Genomic DNA, 25213 nt, shown 5'->3' with positions numbered 1-25213 from the left:
TGTACTTTCAAAAATTATGGATACCTACATACTTGTGTTATCCATCGCTCTGATGCTATTGCAGAATGCCTTGAAATCATCTGATGTGAATACATTATATTTTTGTATTTGCATTATCCTTAAAAAGTTATGTTTTTCCTAATATTTTTATTCAGTTTTCTTCATTACATTTTGGTGTGTGTTATCCTAGTGAGTTCTAAGTACTTTGCATTTTTAGTATCTTCAGGAGAAAGATACTAAATTAATTTACCAAAGTAAATATGAAAACAATTGTTTTCTAAGGCTGAAAATATCTTGAAGCATAGTTATATTTTATTTTCTTTTTTTTTTTAAATTTTTGAATTACTGATATTCAGTAGCTATCTGTTGGAGAATGGCTCAGAGATAGGGGTCATGAGCCCACCGAGCAGTTGTACGATCAGAGCCAGTTCTAGGGGCTGATGCTGGGCCTCGCTGATGCTGGGCCCCACTAGGGTTTGCCTGCAGCTGCTCGCAGCTGCTGATACATGAAGAATGTCAAGGACGCTTCGGCCTTGTGTACTGTGGTGTGTCAAAAACAGGTTAAGGGGAATTAGGAATAGTGGTCTAAGAAACTTAGTGTTATGAGAAGCTTATGCTGTTAGCTAACTGCAAGTAGGTGGACCATGCGAATACGACCTTTAGAGCTTAAGCCAATCAGCTAGTGACTAGTAGGCATAATAATTATTGTTGTCTGTATAAATATATGTACCCTGGACCAATAAAGACACGTTAGTTGATGCTCTATCACCCACATTGAACCTGTCTCGGCGTGTCGTTCTTCCGCGGCTCCGCAGCTATCAGAGTCACTACTGATGTTAGAGACTTGTACTTTAGCATGCTCATCAAGTGATTACGGCATAAATATTTTCCTTAGCGCCCAATAGTGCTAAAAGGCTTAAAACTGTCTACCGTCTAAAAATTATTATTCTTAATCCCTGCAGCATGTAGTACTTGGGTGTTGGGAGTAACAAATGCAAATCAATTATAGGCAGAAACAATGCAAAATTAACACATCTAGTGCCAAAACAGTAAAGAGCAATCACAATTTTTACTGTTCCTGAGCTTACTGGGCAGCATTTTATCCCTATCCATTCTGCTTGTGGTCTGCATCAATTTCAGTGAGTACAGAAAATGAGAGAAATATTGGCAAGTCAGGTCCCATGAGAAGTTAATTATTAGTGTGCAATGGGTGTAAAGCTCCACTATCCTGATTTACTGCATATACCAGAAGGTGAGGCAATTTTATGATGGCTGTATTTCCAGTCCCCATAAGGGGAATAAGAGTAATGTAAGGAAGAATAATGGTACTGAAATGTGTTTTGGGAATCCATGTGATGTGAACACTTCCTTCCCTCTGGTCCTGTCCTCCTAGTTAAAATCTGGAAATGTCATGATAGAGCCATTTACCCCAGTTTTACACTGGACTCAGGAAGCCAAGAAGGCTGTTATTTTGCCCACTGTAAGGCCTTTCTGCACAGCCAGGATGACTGAAGGGGTCTTGATTCATGTAAATCTGTGACAGATTACTTATTTCATGACAACATTTCCAAACCTTTAACAATTTAGGCACAAGTCAGAGGACAAGCCAAGAGAAAACAACAAGAAAAAGATGATTGTGTTTGCATTTGTGTGCACATTGCTAGGATTTCACAAATAACCTATAAAATAAATAAAGCAGTCATTTGAGAGAATACTGCAAAGAATTCACCTTTCTGATACTTGGTTGATAACATAGGAGAAATGATTCAACACGCAGAATAGTGAGGACATCATAATACATCATGCTACTAGGATACAGCTAATTTGTAGTTTTTATTGCATTTATATGGGGAGGAATACAAAGAATGTAGCCCTGTATTACACTGCTGGTCATTTGGATCCAAGAATGAATGGTTTGCAATCTGCATTCTCACATCTTAACCCATTATATGAGGGTTTGCCCTTGGCCAAAATTCTGAAAGATGTCTACATTAGAAATTTTCATTGCTAAAACTTGTCACAGACATCTGGCAATCCTACTATATCACTGACACATAGACAGCCTTAGCTGCTTTTATCTGTACCATACATTGTCACTGTAAAAGGCAGTTTTGCTGGAGACATCATGCATTTGTATGTGGAAGCCAGTATCTTAAAACGGCACACATCACTGAGTACCTGGAGCACATCTGCATAGACATTTTACCTGCACAAGTAAATTATGTAGCATTTCTTTCCCATAATCCAGAAAAGAAAGCTCTTAACATTAAAAATAAGGAAATTAGTGAAAACACAGAATGGGTCAGTTGGGAAAATGAATTTTTTTATTTTATTATCCCTACAAATAAAACCTCAACTTGCAGTCTCATAATTTCACTTATGTTTACAGGGCTGTTTATCACATGAAATATATAAGATTATTCAAGTTTGTCTAACTCCCACCAATTAATATTACATGGAAGACAATAATCCCTGCCCCACAGGTACAATGGCTTCCAGATGTGAATAGTTTAAAATAGAAAAATAATTTTATATGCTTTGGAGCTTGTATTTAATTTTCAGTGGTTATATCAGATGGCTATTTTAGCAAGAAAGATTAATATGTCATTGCAACTGAAAATATACTGATGTCCTGTAAATCCCTGTAATATGGCCATGATATATGCTACATTGTTGCATTACCTGTGATGAAGTCTTGATATACAGAGTTAGTAAAGCTGTAAATCATTGAATTTTAAATACTTTCTTTTTTAAATTAATGGATTTTCAACCCAACATATAATCATGCACAATCACTGCTCAGATGTGGAAAAGAAGTAATATTATCATTATCCAGATTAGAACAACAGTACCACTTCCACTGAAATATGTGGGAATACCTGTGATTTCATGTAAGCAAGATCAAGTTCCAAAAAGCCCTGAAATATACTGAAGTGTTTGTGGCAGAAATACAGAACTTTGATCTTGTAGTCCTAGTTCAAATATTAAACACTAGATTGTCTTCCTACTTCTCTCTCCAAAACATTTGGGAAAGAGAAAATACAAAGTAAAGGTAAAAGAAGATAAATGCAAAGGAAGGAAGGACTCACTATACTATACTGCTATCCTTCCCTAACTTAATTTCATTCCTCTTTTTAGTACTTCTTAATAAGTTAATATCTTAATAGCAGGATTAGAATTAATAAAGAGGAATATCCAGACCTCTGTGACTTACATGCAGAGGCTAATGAAACAAGATTAAGAGAAAAAGAGCTGGTATTTTTTTCTTTGGAAAATACAACGTATTTGCATTCCCCTTTTGCTTTACATTTTGCCATAAAGTTCTATCAGAATAGCATAGAGAGTGGCTCGTTCATAGCAAACATTAGTATGGACTATAGGGCAGCCACCTGTGCATAGTGGTAATCAAAACAGTTGATATGATGGCAACAAATCTTCTTAACAGGGCATGTTCTTTGCATATTTGTCTCCGCAACTCTTAGCTTGTACTGGGGCTTTGTCTCTATTTTTTTGATACTTTAAGACATAAGGATTAAGGTAAGAAGAACTTTGGCATAGTCAAAAGCAAAAGCACTGTAATGCAGGATTTTAAAGATTCAGAGGCTTCTAAGAAAAGGAAGTAGAAATATTTGGAGATAAGAGAATTTGCCAGGAGGTTAGTCTGTTATTTGTATTAAGAGGCATTGTAAAATGGGAATTATTAAAAAGATAAATTCCTTAGGACAGGAACCTCACCTCCTTGTCTGTGTTTAAGTGTGCATGTAAAAATAAAAGTAAACTAACCTTTGAAGAAGAAAACAGCAGAGACAAGATGTCTGTGTATGATTCCAAGGTACCTAAAAATGCAATAGAAAATAACAGGAGCATATTATTCTTTGAAAAAAATTAAAACTTAATTTCATGAAGCTGTTCATTAGCTGAGAGAATGAGTTGACTAGTTAATGCAGTTAGAATTCATCCTTTGAGCTGTCTTACTAACTAGGTCGTAGCAAGGAAATATATGGTCATATGGAAACAGAGAAATGCTCTAGCAAAAATATAGATTTAAAAGTATGTATTTTTACCTGTGAGGTACATTATGATAAACAGTAAGAAAAATAGGCCAGAGTGGCCTATATTCTATATTCGTATTTGACATATGTGTTTAAATCTGGGATGAATGATCTTCCTGAAATTCAGCTAGTGGGAGAGACTCCATATGTGGCATTGGAATATCACATATATTTCTCATTGGAACTATATGTAAGCCTACTGTGACATGGTGTTGTTTTTTTTTTTTTTTTTCTTTTCTTTGAAGGGAAATATCTGGGAACAAATTCTGAGAATACCTTTTCTCCTGGAAATAATTAATGCCGTCCCTTTCATCATCACGGTAAACATATTTGAATTAATGCATTTACACATTGCACTTTTATAGCTGCACAAATACTCTTTATTTTAATTTAAGTAAATTTCAATCTTATGTGGACTTGTGCCTGTGGGAACAGAAATTTGTCAACAACAGGAAGATAGTTTGTTACTTGAATGAAGTAATAATACAGATCGCTTTCACCTTCCTCCATGATAGGGGACAAACAAAACCAAATCACTGTAAGTCAAATTACTGCACAATCAACAAAATAAACCAGCTAGATAATCTAAGAATCTCTGGTGTGTGCACTGAAAACTGACTGTCCTTATTTTATCAAATTATCTTACCTACAGTTCATGACAAAAGAAGAAAAAATGTTATTTAAAGCCATATCTCACACTAGAAACATATTAAGTATTTTTCCCAAGTGTTTCATTGCTGCTTGAATAGAAAAGCTTTTAATGAATTTATTAATTTTTGTTTCAGATTTTCTGGCCAGTCCTAAGAAACCTGTTTATTCCTGTATTTTTAAATTGCTGGTTGGCAAAGCATGCTTTAGAGAATATGATTGTAAGTATGACAAAGGAAATAACTATTTTAGAGTTTCTGTTTTTTTACTATATTATCTTTAGTGAGATTTTGGCAGTACAGTCCACTGTCCAACTTTAATAGGAAAATAACCAGATCTGTATTTAGATTGTACAAATGGTCAAGCATTGCTAAACTGCTTTCTTCATCAAAATTAGAAAAAATTGAGACAGCAAGTGAAATCTCAATTAGTATAAATTGTTACTGTGCCAGAAAGGGAAAGTTGGAATGTCTGGTTCTTTTGCTACTCTTCCATTCATACGCAATTGCAGGGAACTCAACTGCCATGCCTTAATTGGTCCTTGCAGCCTGTAATTTGTAAGCTAGACATGAGCAGACAGACCTTAAGGCAGCTTGCAATAGTATCAGAACTGTGCCAGGATGAACAAAGAACTAGTTAAATAATCACAGAATCACAGCTGGCTCTTTTGCACCATTCTATATGATCAGCAAATTCTAAGTGCATTTGAATGACTGCATTTATCAGGGCACTATATAATTCCTCTTTAGAATGAGCTCATGCCTTATTAATTCAAAACCAAAAATAACACCTATTTTCCATTAATATAGAATGATCTTCACAGAGCCATCCAACGCACACAGTCTGCAATGTTTAACCAAGTCCTCATTTTAATATCTACCTTACTGTGTCTTATCTTCACTTGGTAAGTGGCCAAAATTGCTTTGTTTTTATTATATATACTGGCTTTTCTTCCTTTACTGCATGGTGATAAAACAGGCATTGTGGAAATCGTGCATTGAAATAAAGCGAGTAATATACTTGCAGTGAAAGTGTTAACTAGCAGCTGCTATTGCTGGGGTCGTGATACACTGGGTTTGGAAATAGAATGTGCATGCATGGGGATGGAAATCATTCCTACTCTAAGGAACGAAATACAGATGATGCAAAAGCACAGGAGAGAGGAGTGGGGAAAAATTTACATATGTATCAAGAGTGCAATCTCAGCAGAAAAGTTACTCAAATTTGAAGAGTACTAATAGAAGTATCCATACTAAAGTCACCTTCCTCTGACTGGCGAGAGCCTTATCACTCTAATGACCAAGTCAGGTTCCTATAAGGAGTACAGGGGTCAGTTGCTAATAATCTAGATTACAGAATGTGTAGATTGTATTAATCTAGATTACAGAAAGTAGTGAATGGTAGATTCAAACAACCAAAATGTATTACTCTGAAGAACTTTTTGCTGCAGGACCTTGAAAACTTAAATTTACAGAAGCTTGGGAAGCATAATAAAAAATATGTTGATGGCATTAAATATAAGCATACTTGCTTAATGACATTAATGAACTACAGATTATTAGAGGCTAGGAAAAGATCCACATGAAACACCACTTGATTGCCCCATTTTTATACTATGCCTTAGGGATCTGCTGTTGATCAGGGCTGGAGACAGGTAGAGTAGCCTCAATGAATCTGTGGTCTCACCCAGTATGGTCATGCTTATGTTTGTATAAATGGATAGTGGTTATAACGTAGCTTGGTAGTATATTTAACATACAGAATTTCCTCAGCAGTAGTGCCTGAGAAATGAGTACCATACATGGAAAAAACCCCACAGAACAATAGAGGAAAAATGTGTGTGTTACAAGATGGTATACAGGGGGGAAGCGAACAGAGAAGATGGTTCACTGTGGAAAGGCTAAATCCCCTGTATTTATTTTGCCAGACAGGGTGCCTTTGGGTCAGTACACTGATAAAGTTTGGTCTGTCATTTTGGAGACAGTGATTTGATTTTCTCTTACTTTATTTCTCTAGCTTGTTTTTCTGATAGCCACTGTTATGTGCTGCCTAATCCTTGTGGTAATAACAGTGTAAAATAACACATGGCCTTTTCCAGTCTTTTCCCTCTCTGTCCTTTATTCAAGAAGAGGAGTTTGTTCTAGCTAGTGGCTAAATGAATGGTCCAATTTTACCCTTTGTTTTATGGGCGCACAACTGCATAATGACAAATGCTGACAATCCTAAACATTAACAAATTTTTGTGAGATTAAATTTCCTATTGAATATTATGACCCTTTAAGAGGAAATTTTATATGAATAAGGACTACAGTACTTGAACCAGAATGCATAAAATTCTATCACTGTAGCACCTGGACATTTTTAATTGGCTCTAATTTTGCTTTTTAATTTTTTACAATACAGAGAGCTCTTGAGTAAATATTCCTTAACCTTTTTTACTAACCTAGTTCAATATTTTACTGAACTGCTGAATAAAATATGTATCCAGCTTTCACTGAAGTAAGCTAATAACAAGAATGTTTCCTAAGAACTCACTGTGATGATCCCTGGTTGAAAAAGGTACAGAAGCTGCAGCTAAACAGAACATCATGCTCACCACCAGGCATTTTAATAACTGACAGTAGAACATGCAGAAAATGGCAAGCTCCACTACAGAAATTATGTCTGGTCTCAACAGCCGCAGATACCAGCTCATTATAGATCATTATATACTGACCTAGCATTGACCCTGCTAGACTGCAAAATAAGCTAAATAGGATGAAAACACCCAGTAATGCAATAACTACGGAAATGAAGCACATTTGGAATGACTAAGAATAGTTGTTCAAGCATCTGCAGCTTGCCTAAGACTGGAGCTCTGCTTAGGCAATTGTTACTATTGCTTACATGAACACACATAATGGCATTTTTACACTTTTTTACACATCCATGTATGATTTCATATTACAGAGTATATTTTTAATATATCTAAAAAATTATCTAAAACCAGTCAAAATCAATCAGCTTAATGTCTTTGATTATGTTACATCTGTGGTGAATTTGAGACAATGTTTCATTTTAAGAGACATCATTCACAGTTTGCATGAGTTTCTTCATGCTGAAAGAGGAGTGAAGTCCATTTCTGGAATCAGCCCACTTAAGGATGGCATTCACCAGGCTGATCTTTCACATTTTCTGCCACCACAAGGGGTAACCAAGTGTATTCCCCCAAAACACATACGGGAGCCAGCACTAGACTAATCCATACATGTAACGAAGCACAACACAAAAAAATTTTGAGCTAGCACCAGTCTGTTTTCATAACGACGTTTTCGTTACATTTAGAGATATTGTCTTCGTCCATGAAGTACCATAGCTTCATTAAAGCAAAATTAGTAAACCTAGATTAGTACCTTAAATACAGTGCTTACAGTTTCAGAGCACTTTCCCCTTAAAATATATTCAGTACCATGGGGACATGCTCATGGTGTGCTTTTGGCACCACTGATGAATGCTTTCACTGTGCCTCCCTGCCGACCTTTAAGATTAATGAGGTAACAACTTTCAGGCACTGTATAGATTAAACTGTAACACCACAGCCCTTCTTAGTTCCTGGTTGACAGGCTTGCTTTTACCATCTGCTTCAATAGGAACATTGGCTTCTCAGCATTTCAGAAGTCAGTGTAACTTTGCGACACTGGGTTCTGTTCAAAACTATGGTTTTTTATCAGACACATAGAAAGAGGCAGCACATAACTTCGTATGTGGATTACCCTATTTTATAAGAAGTCCAAGATGGTATGAAGGTCAGAAAGACTCCTCCTTCTACTTCCATTTTTTACCAGCTCCGTTAGACTGGTGCACTGAAAAGGTGGAACAAAGGTTCTTTCTTACTGCTTCAAGTGAGACTGAAAACTTTTGTAAGTCTTTTGATAGTAATTTCTGTGAGAAAGTTTAAAACAAATAAACACTGAAACGTGATTACTTTCTAGCAATTAGTTCATATCTATAAGATATGCTACTTGGTCAATTTTTCAGAATTTTGGGTTTATTTTTAACATATTTAAAAGTAGGTTTTTGCTGAGGTGCAAAATATATGCTTTCTTTACTTCCTTGTGCAATAACAGAAACTTATAGTTCTGTACAGAGTACAAAGTAGCTGGATATTTACAAGCATACTGAAGTTGACATGCCGCCACTGGTAATTCTGAAAGTACAATTTTGCTGCAGAATGTATATTATAGGATCTTTTCTGAAAGCTCGGGTGTTTACAGAGTAAGAGGATATTTATATCAGAAGATACTTAGATCTTTGTATGAGTGCAAGTTCAGCGTGTAGGAACGTGCCTCTGCCATCTATCTGTCTAGCTAGAACTGAAATTATGCTCTCTGAAATGTGGAGGAACTGTTCAGTCCCAGTCACTTAGAAGTGCCTTAGCACACCCAGGACCCTGGGGAAGAACCTAGCTGGACCTCCTGGTCTCCTGATGTTTTACAATGGAGGGAGAAAATTTGGTATGTCTAAGCCCAATACATTATTACTTGTTCTTCCAGTGTATAAACAACAGCATTGCATTTGTTACCATTTGACTGGTTGTCCTTCTCAAAAGAAATTTACTTCAAAGATCAACTTGAGGAATCTATATTATGTACAACAGCTGCAAGAAAACAGCATATTTATAGAAAACATTTTTTAAAAATCATAAATGCATAAAAGGAGCTCTTCCTCATCAACTTTGCGCCTGTCTGCATAATTTAATTTTAAAATTACCTTCTACCATAGCTAGCAGAAAACCCACGGATAATTACTTCTCCCTCATGCATAACAGCAAACCAGTTACATTTCCACAACAGAATCTTGTAAGTTGTGGTTACACACTTAGATGCATTCCAATTTATGTCTTATAACTCAGGTGTAAGATTTCAGATGAAAAGTTAATAAATTATCTAAAGTTTACAGTTAATTTGCTAATCTAAAAATTTTTAGATACCATTATTCAGGGTGCCCTTTGCACTCAGAATACAGTGGGAAAAGGCTCCTTCTGTATTTTTGTATACAGTTAACAATTTTCGATGTTGTTACAGAAGAAACAGTAATCACACAACAAAATTTTTGCTCTGTTCCACTCTGATATTTGATGATAATTCTTTATGGATATGGGGGTAGAACTCACTTGCAGATCAATAAATTCATAAGACCAACTCCACGTATGTGTAGTTTACAGATTAAATACAAGGATTTTTTTTTCTCTTCTGATTTCAAAGACAGATTAGGCTATCCAATAATTTTTCTTTCCTTAAATGCTTCAGTGGCCTCCTAACCAGAGCAATTATATATATATACTAAAAGATGTGTACTTCTATATGACACTGTTCAGCAGTTACTATTGATAGAGTTCTAGTGAAAGTTGCAGACCTAGTCTATGTTGTGTCATTTAGCTAATGGATGTTTGCATCTGTTTGTCAAATAGAATACCAATTATTTCTGTAGATTGTACAAGAAGATGAATAACAGTGAATGACTATTTCAGGCATCCTTCTGTGACACAGTGAATCATCTATTAAGACTTATTTTACTTTTTAAATCAGTGTTAGTCATATATCACCAGTGTAGAATGATTAGCCTGTGAAAAAGGTGGCTACAAACTGTTTGAGCTGGGCCTTTACTTTTTCATACTGAAGACAAACTTTGCACAAACTTTGCTTATGTCTTCACTGGAAGTTCACTGAGGTCGATCTTAACATTTTTTACCCTTCAGTGCTTTCAACATGAAAAAATTAGGATTTTTTTCACACACTGATTTACAGAGTAAATGTAGTATGCCAGTACTGTAGCCTCAATGTCAAAATTCTCATCTGGAAGAAACAGTAGGAATAAGTTGCTTGTAAGGATGAAAACAAATCCAGATGATGATTTAGTCCAAGCAAGACAAACCAAGACCTTCAGATTTGGAACAGTATGTTACAGAAAAAAAAGCAACCAAACAAAAAACGATTAATCCCACATAATGTTAGAGAAAATAAGGCATCTCAGTTCTCCAGTTCTCTGTTATCAATAAGTAGAGACAGACAACTCAGAGGGCAATGCCCCTGAGTTCCCTGAAGGGAACTAAATCACAACATAGAGGTCTGTGCATCTCTGCCCTTCTGTGTTGATTATATCAGGAGCATACAATGGCAGTTCTCCAAGAAAGATGCCTAGCATTAAGTAGGACAAACCTGAAGAGTGTTGGTGGATTATGTAATGTAGAATAAAATGTTTTTTGGGTCTACAGTTCTTTCTGCGATGTTGCATTTTGTTGTATAGCACTCTGAGTGCTCAGGCCCTGTCTCAGCTTATGATTTAGAAAGATTTGATGCATTCAAAAACAGGACAAAATTAAACTGTAATTCTGTCATTTAGTTTGATCAAATCCAATGATTCTAAAGTGGTAAAGCCCATGAAGTCTCAGGGTCTAATGGACTAAACAGGAGTAGCAGTAGAACATTAATTAAAAGATGTAAGTAACTGTAAATAATACAAAATGAATTATTCAACTAATCTCACAAAGTATTAAAATAATAGTGGTTGTGCTTTTCTTTCTCTGAAATAAAGCAGATCTGTGAAAAACTTGCTTGTTTCAAACAAAGGATATCTATTTTCTGTTTTGAAATATTCCTACGTAGTACTCTCTAAACATTAACAAATAGATCTAGAAGCAGGCCAGGTAGCACATGCTGTACCTTCCAAATCCTTATTACCAACTTCCATCCTACCGTTGTCCTGCTTCTCAATTACTGGAATCAAGGCAGTTTGTATGGGTTTTCCTATGAGTGTATACAATTAGAATTGCAATCTACTTCAGACACTACCTTAACATTTCCTTAAGTGGTGGAACACCAGAAAGGTTGTGCAGCCTCTGGAAGGTCAATAACAAAATATTTCTTAAAATATTCATTTTAAGAAATGAATATTGTTTATTTGCAAACCAATAATCTGTAAATTCAATTAAAGTTTATCTGAACTATTTCCTTCTGGGAAAAACTGTGCACAGGAACACAAGGACAACATTTTCATCATCTATTATAGGAGAAAAACATATTGCAGTTTATCTTTTCTTAGGTATAGAAATTTCTAAGGTGGCTTTGTTAAAATCTGCTCTATGAGAAGCATGTGAAAACAGAGTATTGCTACAAATGATTGTCAATTTAGAATATTTAAATGAAGCATAAATTCAGATAAAACTCCTGTTTATGATGGAATAAGGACTTATAGGATGGGCCACACCTTTTTCATCTTTGATAACACTGGAGATCATTTACTTACATGTGTATTATTAATACTTAAGGGCTTTGAAAAGGCTTGATGAGAAAATGTAATGAAAAATTACTATGAAAAAATGTAATAAAACCCCCAACTTGTTTCTTGGATATAAAATAAGCCCTTGCTTATTTTTATGCAACTATTGTATTTTGACAACACAGGAATATTACCATATATAAATTTATTCTTCCCCCCCCTCCTTTGGTCAATAATGTGGTATTTGTCATAATACATTTAAAAAATTATTTTTACATGTTTAAGTTCAAAAAAGTTTAAAAAAAGCATATGGGTGATTAGTGCCGTTAAAGAGTATTGCTTAAAGCATATAGGATAAGACTTCTGCTACTGAAAAACCCATCAGTTGTTTGTGAAAGGCCCAAAAAAAAAATCATGTTTATTATAGGGAGATTAGAAGTATGGAAGCCCAATCTGAAATCTTTTTGGTTATCCATCAAACATGGTTTCTGTGGAAACCTAGATAATTATACAGTGATTTCCATGCTATTTTAGTTACTAATTTTGTAGTGACATAATATTTCCTTTGTTAATCTTTTTAGAAGTTTCTACATAGTTATTTCTAAAATAATTATGTCAGCATCTTTCCCATGCTACATGCAGGAAATTCTTTGTGCAACTGATGTAATGGAACATCTAAAACTAGAGACAGAGACCAGGGAAATTAATACTAATTTGAATAGCCTATTTACTGTGGTCTGTGGAACAAAGACATAAAGGTTAGAGTTCAGTCTAAATTATCTTCCGAGTGTGAGAGATACATTTGTAGTCATCTTGTCTTCTAAAAATAAATAATGAGACTAAATGGTACCTCAGAAAGCTGCCCTTTACAAAGCCTCTGTGAAATGGAGTGTCAACTATAGATTACTTATAAGCATATCCTCCTATTCTTTTTAATATTTAGAGAAATACTAAATTAAGGAAGTAAACAATATGGTTGAGAGATTTCTGTTTTATTGCACCCTGGAAGATGAGCTGGGGATTTGGGTACTTTTGATCTTCTCAAGTTACAGTCAAAGCTTTTTCTGATTTTATAGCAGAGGTTGCAGATCATTTATTAAGATGAAAATCAGTAGTTCCAAACTGAATTTAGATAAAGGTGGGAAAAGTTAAATTTTAATAAATCTGAAAGACAAAATAAACTTATCCACATTTTGTGTTCTTTCTTGTTGTACCACACAATATTTTAATAATTTTTATGGCATTTAACTCCACATTATAGGTCAGGTGAATCATCCTTTGACAATTAATGCAATGGCAATTTCACAATTTACCAGTGTGCTGTTTAAATCAATATTTTTAATTGACACTAGGAAAAACTTTCAGCGTGGCTTTCAAGACTTACTCTTGGTGGGAGTTAGACATTAAATTAATTTCCATTCTGAAAGTTCCAGCCTCTATCCTGTGAATCATTTGTGATCATTCTCTTATATTTTTTTTCTGCTATGTGAAGGTACTGAAAATTCACTCATCAGAATATGCATATTTAAGTGAAGTGTAAAAACAGATTCAAAACCAAATTCCTGCCCAAGAAGGAGATAAAATGTCTCTCAGGTTCTTCCCCAATAAATTTCACATGATGTAAAAATGTCTGTCAGATACCAAATGCTGATAATATTCACAATAATCTGGACAGCTTTTCATTAAAGATGCATTGAGAATATTTGGGATGGATACACAGTATTTTGCAAAACATTATGCACTCTGAATATGCCATTGGGAGAACAATTTTTAGGCTTTTATTGTGACATCTTGTAATACAGTAATAATATTACCAGATACCATAACAAGAAAAGGTTGTTCTGGCAGCAAAGACCAATTACCATTATGAAAGGAGGAAAAAATGGAAATGATTTTGAGTCATATAACATTTGGACTGTTAGAAATACAATTCTAAAAGACTGCATCTACATAGCATCCCTTCTTTCACAATCATATTTTGAATTCTATGGGATAAATAAAACCAAGCTACTGCTAATATTAACTAATTATGGCTTGCCAGCATGTGTAAAGCAACACATAAAATTCCTCAAAGTTATTCTAAATGCAATACTCTCCATTTTCTTTTGCAGGAACATAGTACAGTATAGAATGACTACAAGGCATATGTAAAGTCTTACATAGACAGAGTCTTAGTAAAATTAAAAATTAAACTAGCAAAGCCTGCTTTAAATTTCTGTGTCACACAGATGTAAATAAGGACAGAACTGAGGCCACAACATATAATTCTGTAATTGTCATACAAACCCCATGATGTAATAAAGGGGAATTTGGTGAAAATCTAGAAGTGATTATCCAAAGAGCAAGGACAATAAGGAACGTCCAAGGGAAGTGGAATGCCATATTCTATTACCAAAAATCAATTACCATATTTTAATATGTGCAATATGTAGTCAAAGCTTTTGGGGATTGAGACATAGGGAGCAATGGAGGTAAACTCAACAGACAGGTGGAGGCATGCAAATTATTAGGATGTGGGTTCTCTATTCAGCTTTCCATTAGTTTATAAACCAGATGCACACATACACCTGCTGCTGAATCACAGACTTGCAAGTAGATATCTTGCGTGAAAATGTAAATGTTACATATGCAAAATATGCGTGTTACCTTCCAAACAGGGGTGACAAGAATAACTTTGGTAAAATAAAATGCTAGAATAAAAGTCAATCTGTAATATAAACAAAGTCTGCAGGTTGTGAAATACTGTATCATAATGTTAGTAAGACAAATCTTAGGTTTTGCTTTAGTTTTGGGAGAGCTTCAATAGAAACAGGTAAAGTTCTCCTTAAAGGGGCAATTTGATAGATAAAATATGTGTTAAAAACCCCTGTCTTGCATCTCATTCATTACAGGAAGTCATCACCTTTCACATTCTTTGTTTTATCTTTGCAGTAAAAAGAAAAAAGCTAAAACTCACATGCTGTCTTTGAGAATGTTATCATCATTTTAGACAGTAGCAAATAGAATACCATGTGTAACAACGGATGACTAACTGTGTTTAGGATGTTACTTCACTATTTAAAATTCAATGCCTGGCAGCAAATCATCATCACTCACAATTCCTGGCTCAAAAATGAAGTTGTCATTAGCATGCAGACTTAAAAAAATATATCTTTCATTGACTGATTCATTAGGCTGACAAACTATTTTACTTTACTAGAATTTGGTGTTTATGGTGGTTTGTGCTAACACATTTAACTGTATTATTAGATGCCATCAGTTATTCTGGTTCTCTGATGAGCAGTAATTTATTATGATGATTTGTGATCAGTATAATAAAAGTGAACAAATCACTAGAGTTGTCTGTTTCATAGTCCAACTGTATTTTAAGGGTGTGAAGTTTAGCAAAGTTCATTTTTCTCAAATCAGAAAGTGAAGAGTTAAAAAAGATGCTGATACAACTTTGGCCACACTAACAACAGAAGCTGGCACTAGCCATCAGCAGTTACTCACTCACACTCTGCCTGTATTAGGCATAACTTTATGGAATATTGAAATGACATCTCAGAGGCTTTGGCAGAGCTAGGGATGTGATGTGAGATGATCTAAAAAGAAGATGTATTTTAGTGCATTTACAATGAATTTTAAAAGAAAAAATTATAAGTTTTCTCTTCTGTATACATGATATAACATTAGAAAGTACTATAATGTTTAGACAGATATTTTTCAAACAGGTGAACACTAGAGGGGTAGAGGGGTAGTCATCCAATCATAGTATCACATTTGGGTGATAAACAAATACATGTAAAAGTTCAATGTCCACAGATTTCTCTAACTCACTTGTGATGTGATATTCTTTCCATTAGCAATAGGTGCCCCATCCCCCTTGACAGAGCTGTCACATGCCAAAATAACTTACTGAGCTTAAATAAAGGAAGTAACGAATTAAAAGAATGATCCATTACAAAAATGTTACTTGTAAACTCAATCTCTGATAATTGCTTGTGGACTTCAGCAAAAGTCTTTACTAAAACATGTGTCACTTACTCACAACAATTAAACATCAACCTGATGTCAGAGACTGTTAAAGATTAATCTCTAAATGGTATCTCAGCTGCAATAAATTTGTATTTCTAGCACTGTTAGATATCACTTCCCATTCTCCCTCTCCACCACGAAACAGAAGTCTGTAAATAAGGACCCTTTAGGTTATAATCCAGATAAACAGCACTGTGATTAATGAGTTCTGTACTTCCATTGGCAATTAGAACCTTGTCCTAAAAAAGGTTAAAAACAGTAAATTATACTGAGTTTTGTTATCTCTCAACCTCAGTAAAATATCTAACTATACTTATAAAGAAACTCAAATATAAGCTTAAAGTTGAATATGTGCTCCCATTCTTTGCAATAACACAGCTATATTTTTTTGTTTGTGGAAGTTGTACATTTCTACTATATATATGAAAAATTATATATACTGTATATTAGAGTGGAAGTGCCCTGAGTCACAGCAATAAGGAAGAAAAAATAATTGGTATTCATTTCATAAACACTTAAGTACAAACCGTGGGTTGACTTTGCAGACTGAAAACTTAACAACAGCCATGAAATCAAATTGTCAGTTCCTTTGGGAACAGAATACTGTAGGTAATTACATTCCACAGTAAAGCAGTATATTTACTAATACATTACAAAAAGAGTAGGAGATCATATAAGGGATGAAGCTATTTAAAAGTATCCAGTACGTTATGGTCTCCTATAATCACATGCATTCTACTGCTTTGGTTAACTGTACAGTGTAAGAACAAAACTCTTCATGGCATTCAATAAACTTTTAAATTACCTTTTTGTATTTTCAAGACATCTATTACAACTGGCTTACATTTATGACAAACATTAGTCAACTGCTGAGAATGAGCACGTGTACTTAATTTGCTTTTCAGTTTATGGTGTATTGATATCAACAAATTAAATACAGCACCATATTTTGTAAATTCGTTATCATTGTTGATGAGCAATGAAAACAAAAGGAAATACTTTATGCAGTGAAGTTCAAAATAAAATTACCGATGAGAGGGCACAGCTAAATGCGGGCATGTATGTACTTTTACTAGAATTGGATAAATATGGCAAAAAGAATGATTGTCATGTTTCAGCTGCCTCCTTCACTCAATCTCTTTTTGTTCATTTCCTATTGTAAAACTAAAAAAAAAAAAAATGCAGAAAATAAAGATTCAGCCAACTTCAAGGCAAATGTGAAATACTTCATCTTAAATATTCAGAGTGGAAGTCTAATTCTAAGGGCTTTAGTGAGTATTTAGTAAGACTAAAATCTTACTGAGTATTCTCCATGGGCTAAGCGATGAAGGGGAAAATAGGCCAGACAAAACATAGCAGAGACTTACTATATAATGTGCTGTCAGTCCTGGTAGTCACGGTCATCTTCCTTCTTCTTCCTCCTCTGCCTTCATCTTTTCAGTATTATGATCGTTAATCCCGCATTATTTTGCTGGCTACTTGAATCAGCTTCCCTCTTCACTCGAATGTCTGCTCTATTTTGGTCATCCTGATACAACCTGCGCTCTTCCTTTAAATGATGAGTGTAATCAAGTGCACTATTTTGAGAAGGTAGCTTGTTGGGATTTCATCCTAAACTATCATAAACGTACTTGTGATTGTTAAAGTCACACCTCAGACTTCAGAATAGTCCTGTGAGGTTAGAAAGAGTTATATGCATAAATCCATTTGAATTCTAGCTAAAGAAGTTATCAGACTTGAAAGGTTTTAGTCAAGCAAACACATGGTCAAAACCAGTAGCCCAAAGAAGAAAACTCAGATGGAATTCATAAAAACTTCTGTGACTTTCAGGAAGCTCTTTAGCAATTGCAAGGTTCAGACTTTTTCACTCAACAAAAACATTTCCTTCAAAACACCATCAGGACTCCAACAGCACTAACAATTGTGAGGAGCAGGAGGAGAATGATGAAATCATGGAGCTCGCTGATCAAACCAAACAAGACACAGACAGTCCAAGGTACCTAAGTCCTCTGGGTCATAGGTAGAAGAATTGCTAGGCCTCCAAGCAGAAACTCAAACCATAAAGGAGCCTAGTTTTGCAATATATGATATATTGCTTTTATCTCCTAGCATGTACCTCCTGTAATTTTCACCCCACTAGACAACCTCTATTTAACATTTTCCCCCTTTCTGTTATTTCGGCAAATGTAAGTGTTAAGCTTGGTGCTTAATTGTATTATGTTGACAGGCCAGTTTTTTCTCTGGCCATTGCTCAAACAACTTATCTCTAGCTAAGACAGTCGGACAGCAAGGAGGCAACTTTGAAGTAAAAATTTCTTCCCAGTAGGAACACAAACAAGAAAAAATTATTTATGTGGCATGTATTTTCATTTATGGTCTTGGTTTTTTAATAAATTATTATGAAATAAAGGAGCCAAAGCGTACCATAGGAATATTAAAAAAAAAAAAAAAAAGAAAAAAAAAAGTACTTTAAATCACATGGTGGTTTCCATACACCCCTTTGGATCTTGTACTACTTTTTTCAGTGGACTTTCTACTTGTCATGAGCCTACAGATAGTGTTTCTAATTAGACCGAGACTGCACGTTAGTGCAATTGTCTTGAGACTGACCATACAGCCACTCATTTAACCAGCTTGTTGGAGAGTACCCTTGTAAAACAGCAACACAGTGCATGCTTCCATTTTCCTCACTGCCTAATTATTGGCCAGATTTTTTCCCACTTGCTTAGACTGCAGTCATCTGCCCATTTAATTATCAATCCATCCCTTGTCACTGTCTTTCACAATCTCAAGAGTTCTCTACAAAAATACAAAAGGTGATGACAGTACCCCAAGAAACAAGTTGGTAAGAGCTGAGAGGAATCAAAGAAATGAAGCGCAACTGTTCCTGATGTTTGCAAGGAGGCTACAGTAACTAGTGGCCTTCATTCTTTTCTGTACAGATGACTTCACTGGCAGAGGTACCAACACTGACAACAACTATGAATAGGAAAGAAGTTTGAATGATGCCATATTTGTGCACATAACAACAAAAATAATGAAGGGAAATACTCATAATCGTAACAGGGAAAAGACCATTGGTGAGTCAGTGATTTCACAGCACAGCTTGAAATGAGAGAAGCGTACACAATAGGAAGTTTCCCACCTATAAGGTGTGTTTTATCCAACATCCAGAGATGCATAAACAGATATGTCCATCTAACTTGTGACTTGGAGAACAAACCTGTCTGCTTGCTTCATTTTATAAACATAAGGGGCTTACCACATTTTAAAAGAGCACAACTTTATAATTTAAATAATATGCAGTGCTGTTATTTTAACTGATACTTTCAATTATTATTAAAAGTACTAGAGGATGTGCTTATGTTCATTGTTCAGCATCTTGAGCAATTTAAAATACCATCTTTAGTTCATAAAAATGCACACAACTACTTAAAAAGTAATAGTGCAATAATAAAATCCAAAATGAAACAGATTACATCCTTATTTATGTTATCATAAATCTTTTGCATTCACTAATCTATAAATACTCATCTGCTGAATGAACTCCTCGTTGTAAGCATAAACATTGTGCAATATAAGGACTACAACAGATCTCTTATCTCTATGTTCCTACATAATTGTAACATTTCACAGCGGTCTTCATTTGGGCTTCTGAAAATGTTCAAGTAAGTCCATCATGTTCCATCTGTCTCCTCTCTGTATCTGCAAACCTCTCTCCTTTGTTCTCAGGAAGATTATGTAAAGCACAGCAAGCAGCTGCCATGAGAAACAGATATTTCTCATCAGTTTCTAGCCTACATATCCGGGTCTTCTGTGTATTCACCCTTTAGTCTTCAAAACACATATTCTGTTGTTTTTCTCAAGAAAAGCTCTTCTCCCTCGAGTGCCTAACAAAAGAATCCATAAGCTCAGTAAACATAAGCTGTTTCTAGTAAATAGAAATATTTCATTCTAGTAATATTCCATGACTAGTTTTTCTTGCTTCGGTTATACATTACATACTAAAATATTGCTATATAAAATAATCACTCTATAAGCTAGACTTGCAGGACCTGGAAGGGTAGAGTTTGTGAGGTAGACCATGCTTCAAGGGGGCCTCAGAGCCTGTGTTCTGGCTCTGGAAAAGTCAGCTTTCTGGTATCAGTCTCAGTTCTCCATGTCTTCTAATGATGAAGATTATCATTATACTGTTCATCATTATCATTATAATGTGCAGTCCTTTTAGATAATTAGTGATGAAAACTAATGTGAATGAAACTTTCTGGGCAAAAGACTAACTTATTACAGACAGTGATGACTGGCTGCAATAGCATATTAGAAAACTCTGGGTGAGGTATAAATAAGGCAAGCAGAAAACAGTTTCTTCCATGTCTTCAAGTAAAATTCACTTCTGATAGAGTTTGGGTGTGACACTGCAACAGAATGTATGTGTTATGGAAATTTAAGCTGGAAAGGAAAATTTCACCTGTGAGCTTTCCAAAGGGCTGCACCCCTCATGCCTATGGTTAAGGTGGATAAGACAAGTGGTATCTGCTGTGAATCACTTTCAAGTTTTAGACCACTCCACCCTGTATTCACTATGGGCCTGAGTTTCACAGCAGGATAAGCAGTGCAAGAAAGACCATTCTTCTTGAATATTACTAATCTGTAAATTTCTAATAAATTAATTTTTGTTAATGGTGTTATTAACACAAAAATTTTGCAACTGGAGAAGGCAATTTGGATTATCCTGAAGCAGTTGTTTTAATAGCAGCAATGACAGCTGCAAAAAAAAAGAGTTGTACTCAAAATGCAAACAACTGAGAGGCTGTCAAGGAGTTGTAAAAATGGATAGAAGTGTAGGGAAGATCCATGATGAATATCCTTGAGAATCAAATGAAAAGGCAAAATCTGATAAAGTCAGAATTTTCATCACCAGACTTGAAGAAAAACTAAGAAGAAAATTCCAAAATCCTATACCACAAAAAGCCTGTCTTAAAAAGAAGGAACTAGGAGAGGAGAAGTTGTCATGTTTTGAGTCTAAGATGAATCAAAATGAATACTTAAAAATAAAATCAAATCCATTTGGTATTAAAATATGCTATGTGTTGAGTTAGGTTGAAAATGAACAAAACAATTTTATCAGTAGTTTATAGACTATCATCATAATGTAACAGTTGTAAGGTTGTAAATCATCTAAGACTGATCCTGTCTTGAGGGTTTGTAAAATTATATTGAATCAACTCTTCTCCTAAACATGTATTTAATTCCATGGCCTAGCTTATATGGGAATCAAAAATTTAATAAACTAGATATGACGTGAACAAACTATCCGAATAGGCTGAAGCTCAGGTGTCTTACCACTACAGATGCACACAAAGAGCTGTGTAAATCCAGTAAACTTCCATAAAGGAATATTGGCATCTAGGATTTTCCAGGCACTGAGAGATTATACATGTTTCAGTGAGGTCTGGAAACACTCTTACCGTAGGCAGCTTTGGTACAGAATACGTGTAAACATTAGAGAGAATACTTCAAGGTCAGTAACTGCAGGCTTGTTTACAACAAATAAATGTTTATAATGAGACTGAAGTGTACCTAGGCTAGGATGTACTCAGAGCTGATTCACCCTCCATCAGAGAAAACTTGCTTATAGACCACAAGTAGGGTATGCATACTGAATTACTATTACAAGTTCTTTTAATGTAGGCAGAGTATTTCAGAGGAGAATCTTTGAATACTGTCTTTTCTTATTCTTTCGTTAAAAATATGATGTAGAAGTGGGACACTGAATTAGAGGAGCCTTTTGCCTAATCCACTTAGCCATTTTTTCTGTGTCTGTCCTTTTGGAAACTTTATCCATACTACTTGAGAATCTTTTTGTCTCTTTTTACCATTTCCATCACTATGATAAAGAGGAAAGAAACAGGATTTGGATTTGAATTCACAGTCATAGAGGATGAATATGAAGCTGGATCTTCCATATCTCCAGTAGCAATCTAATCAATAATGATTACTTCCTTCAAAAAGGAGCAAATAATAAACAAGATTAAAAGTGGTGCTTCCATAGTAGATAGAACTTGATCTCAGAGTTTTAAAAGACTGAGTTTCCGTTTCCCTGTTACTCTTGGCTTCTCTTCACCAACCTTTTATGATTCAAGATTTTTTTAAACAAATCTGATTATTAAAATGCAAGTTTAGCATGTATCAAATCTGTCAAGTACACAGTTAAACAACTTCTATAGTGGTATACCAGATTTTCTTAATTGACTATGATTTTCCATGAGTTACCTCAAAACAAACTTATGTTCAGGCAGATACCCAAACAGAGTCCTAGGGCTAGTTTGCATTATCTAGGTTTTCTTCATATTTATAAGGATTCTTATTACTCTTTATTATTTATGCTAAGAGAATAACTGTGGACTGCATTCTGTCACTAGGAATTGAAATACATGTGTTACCTGGTCATAATCAACACCTCTGTCTCCAATTCCTATCCTGATTCTACATTCTGGGTTAGTTGCTTCTTATGCACATTTAACAAATACTTAGATAATGAACCTTTTAATTGTTAATTCAATTTGATGGAATGAGTGTGGGTGGTTTGCATAACAACTGTTGCCCCCTTAAAGAGTATTTCAAAACTATTGCAAGAAACATTAAACATCATGTTCCAAAGCATAACATATTGGGTGTATTAAATTAGAAGTTTGCATTTGAATTTTCTAGCACAACACATATAATTTCTGATTATTATAAATAGTTTAATTATTCTTCCTGAGAAAAGATAGGTATGTAGTATTACCTAATTCTGTAATGCCCTGCAGGTGAAGAGTATCTGGTGGTTGAAGTACTGACTGCATGATTCTATTTCCTGAATAGTTACTGACTCCTTGGGTGAGCAGTCTAAAACATCAAACTCCAGCAGGCTCTTAGCTGCAACAGTATTGACACACTGAAGTTGGAACGTCAAGGTTTACTTTGTTTACCATGAAAGCACCTGGGCAGACTGAAATCATACAAAAATACAGATAGTTCTTTGGATTTAGAAACTGAATTGTGCATAGAGCTGAATGCTGCCCACAGTGGGACTTTACTTGTTCAGTCTCAATGACCAGAGTTGTTTTACTGCAGCTTTACTTCTCATTTCACAAAATGCAGCAGCAAGAGTAGAAAGGTTCTCAATCAGTTTCAACAAATATTTATATACAGCTAGTTATTTCATAATATCCTATTCTGCTTAACAAGATGTTCTGCAGTTTCTGGAAGTCACATGGCTTACTAGTGGAAGTTTATTTTTGTAAGTTGAGTTTTTGCAAACATTAGCTGCATATAATGTACTGATCTTTGGGGGAGGAAAATATTAGATTATTAGAAAATGCAGGTAAGCAATAATGATATCATTAAACACCATAATTTAAGATAAAGATACAGTTGGAATACAGAAAAATGTGACCTTTCCAGCTGAAGAGAAATTCAGAATTCATTTCTGACATGGTGGGATTACTGTGTAGTGAGAGAGAGTTCTGCACCCCTACCTCAGTTTGTATTCAAAGTCCTACAGAACCGAAGAGCTTGATTCAAAGCCTGTTGAAGTAATTTGAGTCTTTCCCTTCACTACTGTGATTCTGAAAAAAAGGGAGAATGTTGTATGAAAACATATGCCAGTCTCTGAAAAGAAAATATTCTGGAAAAATCAAAAGCTTTACATTGGATTGATGAAGTGGCATTAAAGTTGCAAAAATATGTGAGATACATGTTATAACATTAATTTTGTCCTTGAATATTAAGAAGCCACAATTTCCTGCAGTATCTTTTTTTTTTTTTTTGGTCCAGTCAGTGCATACGTTTCAGCATGCTCTACTGCATTTGTAGGATCATTTGTTACCAACTAAGAGTAGCAACTGTATTTCTTTACTGACTTACTTTAAAGACAGCATAACAACCTCCATCTTTTTCAAATCAGCATTTCTCCCTCATTTCCTTTCATTGTGTTGTATGCAATTAATAATTTCTATGTCCTGGAATTCAGATATTCCCACAGCTTTAAAGCCTTCTATATGGAATGAAGGGTGCAAATTGGAACTTCTCATTGTAATTCTTAAATTCTATATATTATACAAGATATATTTACCAGATTCTGTCATTTTAACATTTTGAAAATTGCACATCTACTTAAACTAGTAATATTTTTTTTTTCTGTTTTAATGCTGCTTATGGAAAATCACTTTTCAGAAAATAAACATTTAGAAAAAAAAACAGGTTTTATAGAAGACCTGAGAAGCCATCACAGTGCATGTAAAAAATTGAAGCATATGATTTTTAGCAACTTAAAACTTCAGCTTCAGGGTGTTTCAACAAGGTAGATATTTTATTATTGGTCAGAGTATTTTCTGATTGTCTTTTCACACATTTACTTGCAGTAGTTTCTGCTCATCCCTTGCTCTTTTTCTTTTCCTCTTCTTCATTATTTACACAAGAATCAAAGTTCTGTCAGAAAGCATTAGGTTTTTAGGTCACAGGTAAGGTGGTTAGCAACACCTTCACCTTTTGTAGTACCAGACTACACAATAGTGTCTTATAGGAAAAAGATAATTAAAATTCAGAGGACAGGTATTATCATTCAGACATCAACATATAATAGTTCTATATGTATGTGATACAATGAATGAAAAAAATGCCACTTCAATGTCACTCCAGTTATATCAGTATTCAACGCAGACTTTTATGAAGTGCAAATCGAGCATTTAATGATTCTATGTCTACTAATTCTACAAGCACTGAGAATTGCTTTTCCAATAATGTGTCATTTTAAAATATTGGACAAAACTGCATCTGATTCTACATTAGAAGACAGAACAACCCACAGAAACAACTTCCAGTATGAAAAACTGTTTGCCTCTGTACAAAGCAGGGCATTCTCCATGAAATGACTAATGATTAATCATTAGTCCTAACATCATTTTCATATTGAGGACTTAAGACTGGAACCAGCTTAATAGTAAAATTTTTGTCAAGTACTGAGCACCTTTCCTCAATTTCAGGCAAAACCTCTATGCATTTATCAGCCTTCTAAGAGATATTACATGCCTCCCAGAGTGAACCTGAAGTATGAACTGTTCTATAGCCACTTTTTATTTTCATGTAAAGATTGGGGAAGTTTCTTTAAACATCTCGGGTGAACTTTGCAAAATCTTCATTTCCTTAAGCAGATAGTTATGGCCACTAAAGTGATAAACTATGTCTCAAATGCCTGC

The 25213-nt window shown here is 34.8% G+C and overlaps 1 protein-coding gene across 2 annotated transcripts in view; it reads left to right on the top strand.

The window, feature by feature from the left end:
• Positions 1-25213, top strand: part of KCNT2 (potassium sodium-activated channel subfamily T member 2) — a 153244-nt gene that overhangs the window by 55139 nt on the left and 72892 nt on the right. For both annotated transcript variants that reach the window (XM_042785671.1, XM_042785664.1), the window contains exons 7-9: positions 4298-4372; positions 4838-4921; positions 5510-5604. In XM_042785671.1, coding sequence (XP_042641605.1) covers positions 4298-4372; positions 4838-4921; positions 5510-5604 — 254 coding nt within the window. The remainder of the gene's footprint in view (positions 1-4297; positions 4373-4837; positions 4922-5509; positions 5605-25213) is intronic.

The sequence above is a fragment of the Tyto alba genome, unplaced genomic scaffold (genome assembly GCF_018691265.1).
Source record: "Tyto alba isolate M040663 unplaced genomic scaffold, T.alba_DEE_v4.0 Super-Scaffold_1000006, whole genome shotgun sequence".
Classification (NCBI taxonomy): Eukaryota; Metazoa; Chordata; class Aves; order Strigiformes; family Tytonidae; genus Tyto; species Tyto alba.
The sequence above is the reverse complement of the archived record's forward strand: the minus strand, read 5'-3'. Positions and strand labels throughout refer to the sequence as shown.